At 58.6% G+C, this 5,938-nt stretch overlaps 1 protein-coding gene across 2 annotated transcripts; it reads right to left on the minus strand.

The window, feature by feature from the left end:
• Positions 1-200: 200 nt before the first annotated feature.
• Positions 201-5,699, minus strand: VAX1 (ventral anterior homeobox 1). 2 transcript variants are annotated; one of them, XM_046028027.1, is made up of 3 exons: positions 5,459-5,699; positions 4,105-4,299; positions 201-241 (listed from the first exon to the last, which is right to left on the minus strand). In XM_046028027.1, the coding sequence occupies exons 1-3, from the start codon at positions 5,697-5,699 to the stop codon at positions 201-203; spliced, it is 477 nt and encodes a 158-aa protein (XP_045883983.1). The 2 variants fall into 2 exon arrangements, with proteins under 2 accessions (XP_045883983.1, XP_045883982.1); XM_046028026.1 differs by lacking the exon at positions 201-241 and adding an exon at positions 1,674-2,249 and having other exon boundaries at positions 4,112-4,299.
• Positions 5,700-5,938: the final 239 nt, after the last annotated feature.

Genomic DNA, 5,938 nt, shown 5'->3' on the forward strand with positions numbered 1-5,938 from the left:
ATCATTTGCTGGGTCTTTCTTCCTTTTCTTCTTCTTCTTCTTCCTTTTTGTTTTTTTTTTTTTAATCCTTTAAACACAAGACAAAAATGCACCTCATTTATCATCTTAGATATATATATTTCACTCTCACCACATAAATACAAAACATTCAAATATCCAAAACATTCAGAACAGAGTTAGTAGCCAGAATTCAGTGACACCTACCCGCGTTTGAATCGTTCATTATTTTCTTCACTATTTCCTAAAAGAAAAGAAAAAAGGGGAAAAAAAGCTTCCAACGTAAATAATTTACAATAAAATTACTATTTTAAAAATGCTCTGCGCTCGCTTCGGATGAAGGAATTACATTCTAGACACAGCGGCACCTTGCCGGCTAGGTCTGTGGTTTTGGTTAAAATGCGCGTAGTCGTGGCTGCGGGGACAGTGGTTGTTGCTCAGGTAAGGGATGAGGCTATTATGACAGTGTCGCCGTCCGGGTTTCTGACTTGGGACCACGGAAACCCTGGGGTTTTTGAGGGGTGGGATGTGGGGATGTCTTTCCTGTTCACGCAGGGAGCAGATCTGAATACAGAGACCACCGCGCAGGAGGCCGGGCAGCCCAGGCGTTTCCAGCGTTCTGGACGTGTTCGGTGAATCCGGGAGTGGGGAAGAGGAGGCAAAGGGCACTGATTCGTTTCCAAACCCAGCGATTCTGCCCACAGGCCACGGGTCAGTCTCTCCCCGAGGAGACTGAAGCTGTCCGCCACCTCCCCGAACAGCCTCGGAAAAAAGATTCTGAATTTTCTTTCTTTCGCGGCGTTGGCTTTTTTTTTTCCCTTTCTTTCTCTTTTTCCTTTTAAATTCCTGTTTAAAGTCATAACACCCGGAACTGGAATTTTGCATGGGCCTGTGGAGCAATCCCTATCCTGAATTCTCTTCAACCTTCCAAATTCGGTTTTTGAGAGTATTTAAAAACTGGTTTCACTTCATCTGGTTTTACGGGGTAGTTATGACTCTTGCTTTATTGCTGATTAGATCAAATTTATTACCACCGTTGTCTACCTCGATGTTTGGTGGATCTCCTGGGGTCGGGGGCGGTGGTGATTGTTGTTTCTCTAAAAGGGGGAAAAAATCGGCAGGAGTTGTCCAGCCAAAAAGCTGCGTGTGCACCGGCTCTTCCAAGCAGTCCAAAAAGTGGGGCCCAGGGGCTCCCCGAAGCCCTGGTTTCTCTTGCGAGAGGAAGGAGCGTCTTCCTTTTTGGTCTAAGGAAACCCACCAGCCTTTTCAGCCCCTGGGGTCTGCGTGCAGCTTTGCTCTTTCAATATTCGGAAGAATCATCAAAGGCAGCAGCGGCCTGATCTAGAGCAGGGGTCCCGGGCTTTGACTTAGAACCAGTCTTTGCCCTCCAGGGCCAGGCATCAGTTGGGACATCAGTTGGCTGATTAGGTTATTTCCCCCAATTCTTTGGATTCTCCTGGATTCAGAAGGAAGTTGGGGCGGGGGGAGCATGGTGGAAAGGCAGAAAAAAGTAGCCCAAAATATGACTGGTGGCAGAGACTAGTGGGGAAGGAGAACTGTCAGAGGCCTCGTGGGGGCCGGGAGCCCAGCACAGGAGCCTCGGGCGCCGAATACGCGAGTCCATAAATATCACCACAATAGATACTATAAATATAAATACAGGCAAACACTTAAAATCAGTCCAGCGCTTTTTTCTCGGCCCCTTCTTTATTGTTGGTCCTGGAGTAAGGCTCGAAGGCCGAGGAGCTCAGGTACCTGGCGGAGAGTTCTTGCAAATTTCCGGCCAGCGAACCGGCCATTGTCAACGGGGCGGAGGAGAGGCGGCTGGCGACCGAGCCGAGCAGCGACGGCACCGGTAGGCTGAAGAGGCCGTGGCCGGCAGCCGGCGCGCCCGCATGCAGTCCGCCTGGCCCAGCGGGCCCGGGGCCCGGAGCGCCGCCCACGGCCGGCGGATGCGGGGACGCGGCGCCGGTGGGACCCGGGGCGGAGGCCGCGGCGGCGGCGGCCGAACCGGCAGCGGCTCCGGCGCCCAGGGCAGGCAGGCTGGGCCCGCGAAGCGCCGAGCCGAGCGCGCCGGTGGCGCAAGGCGGCAGCAGCGCGGGCAGGCCGGGCGGCGACAGCAGGCGCCCCTGCTCCAGCAGCCGCAGCACGCTGCACGTGGCCGCCGTCTCCGACACCACCGAGCGCAGCTCCGAGTCCTTGCCCTGGTCCTTCTTCTGCTTCGTGCGCCGGTTCTGGAACCAGACTTTCACCTGGGCGCAGGGGCGCGGGGAGGGTGGGAAAGAGGAGCGGGGAGAGAGGGCCGTCAAGGAAGAGCGGGCGCCCAGGGCGTGAGGGCTCACTTCGGAGCCCTCTCCAAGCCCAGCCGCAGCCCCAGTCCGGCCCCACCGGGCAGCAGGAGAGGGGCTAGCCAGGGAGCTACGTGGGCCACCTAGAGTTGGACACAGCTCCGCAAGGCTGCGATTCCCGCTCATGGAAGCAGGCCCAGGCTGTGGGAGCTCAGAACTAGCAATAAAGATGTCCATGAGCCTAAGGAAGACCAGAAGGGATTTCACGGGGTTCCCTCACTACCTGCAGCCAGACAGGGATCATCCTGGCTTGTGAGCTCACGTTTCCTTCCGGCAGAGGGGTAAGACCTGAAGTCCGCTGTGTAGGAAGTGGGAGTGGGCGGGCGGGATGTTGCTCTACCTTTCTGGACCCAGGCCCATTGCCCAGCCAACAAGCTCGGCTGTAGCCTCTGCGGAAGTAGTCCCGTCCAAGGCTTCCAAAAGCTGTTCCTGGCTTACGAGGGTCAGACATGACCATCAACTAGCAGCAAGCAGGAAAAGGTGGCTGTAGAAGGAGTAATTTGTGCAGGATGGACTGGGGGCCAAGCTTTCTCCATCTCCTCTCTCTGACAGCTGGATTGGAGGCTCTGAGTGATAGTCTTAATTTATCACTCCCGGGCTCTCCATCATGAACTCTGGAATCATGGGAAGACGTCAAGAGGCAGGGGTGAACTAAACCCTCTCTACCAGCCTCCCTCCCACTTCCTCCTCTCCTTTTGCCCCCTCTCTAGGCCTCACTGGTGGCCCAGAATGGAGATTAGCAGCTATATGGAAAGGTCTAGATTTTGTAAAGCAAGAGGGGTGGTAGTAGAGAGAATAGGAAAAAGCTGTTGTGCCAACTCAGACTCAAAAAGAACATCCAACAGGATCTGTCTTCGGTTCTCGGCTTTTTGCCCAGATCCCAGAGCTCTATGCTCCCTACCTGCTTCAGGGCTGGACGCAGGGAAGGAGACAAGCCCTTAGAAAGAAGTCTGCCTTACCTAGGCCAAGTTGGTGCCATGCCCTCACTAGGCCCAAAAGGGCCTCCCCAAGGCAAACCTATCAGGCCCTGAAAAGCCTAGGCCCAGAGTCTACTGTGGCTGACTCCAGTAACAACATGTGGATTTCATGTACAGGAAAAGACCTAAAGCCCAGTTGACAGTGCTGGCTCCCAAAGCCCCCGATCTGCCTCTGATCCCATACTTCACATATCATCAGCACCAAAGACAGGGCCTAATAAGTACCCAGTGGGTGCTCACAGCCAGAATGGGTCTGGGTCCAGCTCAGGGCCAGGGGAAGCCTTAAGAGGCAGGGTGGCCTGGCTGGTGCGCAGCGAATCTCAGGTTGTGCACCTTTCCAATCTAGTTGTTACCCTCAGCACCCAGGTGGCGTTGGCCCCACTCCCCTTCTTGCAGAACAGGCCTGGGTGTTGTATAAGTCCGGGGGCCTGGAAATCTGGCCAAAATGGGGTGACCAAGACAGGGGCAAACACTGGCTCCTTGTACAGCAGAGGCAAGCAGGGAATTCTCAAGACTGTGATCCAAAAAAGAATTCCAGAGGACAGAATTAGGGGCCTCCTGGGCTAGGCCAAGGTGGGCAGAGTACGGACCCTTTCAGATTTGCGGGCATAGAGGAAAAGGAATGGTTTAAGGAAGGGAAGCAACCGTGGGTCTCTCACCCCATCCTCCCTGTCTCCTCCACCTCCCCTGGAAATCTCATCCAGAGTCAGGCTAAGTACTGGGAAGAGCTGGCTAGAGTTGGGGGGAGGCAGGCTTGTGCAGAGCTGTGCAGGCCTGGCCACCTGGTACCTGGGTCTCGGAGAGGTTAAGCTGCCTGGCGAGCTCGGTTCTCTCTCGGCCCACCACGTACTGGCAGCGCTGAAACTCCATCTCCAGCCGATAGAGCTGCTCCGCAGTGAAGGACGTGCGCGTCCTCTTGGGCCGGTCCAGGTCCAGGCCCTTGGGCAGGATGATCTCTCGGATGGAACCCTTGGCATCTGAGGAAGGGGAGATGTCAGTAGCCAGAACCCTCCCGTCTCCCTCCACCTCCCAGGCTGGAGCCTGCTGGAGGACAGGGTCGCCTGCTGCCTGCGGTCAGGGCGGGCGTGGGGGTGGGGGGAGCAGGGAGGGAGGCTTCGGCCATACCCAGGGACCAAAGACGCGGTGTGTTTGGTGGAGCGAGGGGGCTAACTCCACACGGCTGACGGAAGGGGGAACCAGACTTGGCCTTTTAGAGCCCTTTGGACATGGGAGGGGGAAAAAAATCCCAAACGGCTGATGTTCCTTCCCGCCTGGGAGTCTCGGCTGCGCGGTCTGCGTCCCCTGTAACCCGAGGATCTCCCAGCTGACCAGGCTGGGTCGCGTCGGCCTTAGCTCTGTACGCCTTGACCAGACCCCGCTCCGCGGTCTCAACGCCCCACCCCAGGGCCTCCTTCTCTCCCGAGCCCGGTCGGCGGAAGGAGGAGGGACCGGGGGCTGGTGGGGCCTGGCGATCTGCTAGCGGGGGCGGCGCCGGGCCGGGGCCGGGCCTCACTACAGCAGCCGCCAGAGCCCAGCGCACAACGCGCAGCCCTGCGGGACCGAGCCGAGCACCAAGGCGACATCCGCGGCTCGGCAACGCAGCCCAGCCTCTTCTCCCGGCGGCGGCTGCCAGCCCGGAGCGCGGCGCCGGGGCCCTCGGCCCAGCGCGCCAAATGGCCTGGCCGTAGCCGGCGATCGGCTGCTGTTCTCCGGTACCCGCACTCCTCTTGGGTGCACTCAGCCGGCCAGGGCGCCGGAGCTCGAAGGCAGGCTCCCGGCAAGTCCTCTAGCTCGCCCAGCGCGCACTCGTCCTCCATAGTGTCCTGCTCCTTCCCCCAGTCAGAGGCCGCAGCCTGCAGCCTGGGCCGGCCTGCGCGGCCCCCAGGTTTCCCTGCAACCCTGTAGGCGGGGCCCCTCGGGGCTTGGAGGGTCAAGGCTCCTGGAGAGTGCGCGCCCCAGGTGCGAGTGCCCAGCGGCCGGCCAGACCCGGGGGCGGGGGTGGGGAAAGGCCAGTAACTTTCTCCGAAGTCCCAGCCCGCACCTCCTCCCTGCGGGCCCGGTTCTGGAGCACCTCGCTGCTAGGGCCCCCGAGTCCTCCCCCAAAGAACGCGCCCCGCAGCCCTACCCCATTCCTACCTCGGACCAGGATCCGGCGGCAATAATCCGGGTCGGCGGCCGAATTGGATTTACTTTTGTTACAATCTTCCGCGGCACCCGACGCGGAGAAGGCGCCCTGCGGCTCCTTGAGGAAGGCGGCGGGGAGGTTCCCGTCCGCACCCTTGCTCTCCCGGCTCTCCTTGTGCGCGTTCTTCGAGACCCGGGCAGCCTCTGCGTCCGAGTGGCACCGAACGTCCATTTTGTCTGGTTTCCCGAACATAGGAGGGGGGAAAAAAAGAAAGAGAGAAAGAAAAGAAAAGAAAGAAAGAAAAGAAAGGAAGGGGGGGGGGAGAAAGAAAGAAAATAAAAAGAAAAAAGGAAAAAAAAAAGAGGCACTGCGGGGACAGAACCCTACAATGGAGCTCCTGAGCCCTGCCCAGAGAGAGGCAAGCGGCAAGAATGAATGTCCCCGCGGGGCGGCTGCGGCGACCGCGGGCGGGTCAGCGGCGACCGGCGAGT

The sequence above is a fragment of the Meles meles genome, chromosome 13 (assembly GCF_922984935.1).
Source record: "Meles meles chromosome 13, mMelMel3.1 paternal haplotype, whole genome shotgun sequence".
NCBI lineage: Eukaryota > Metazoa > Chordata > Mammalia > Carnivora > Mustelidae > Meles > Meles meles.

What these genes read in the sequence shown, in the direction of transcription:
- VAX1 (XM_046028026.1), bottom strand. Translation starts at nt 5,699, where the DNA reads ATGTTCGGGAAACCAGACAAAATGGACGTTCGGTGCCACTCGGACGCA. An exon ending in CCGCCGGATCCTGGTCCGAG is followed by an intron (nt 4,300 to 5,458) that starts GTAGGAATGGGG and finishes CCCCTTCCTCAG; the next exon opens with ATGCCAAGGGTTCCATCCGA. An exon ending in TTAACCTCTCCGAGACCCAG is followed by an intron (nt 2,250 to 4,111) that starts GTACCAGGTGGC and finishes CCCTGCGCCCAG; the next exon opens with GTGAAAGTCTGGTTCCAGAA.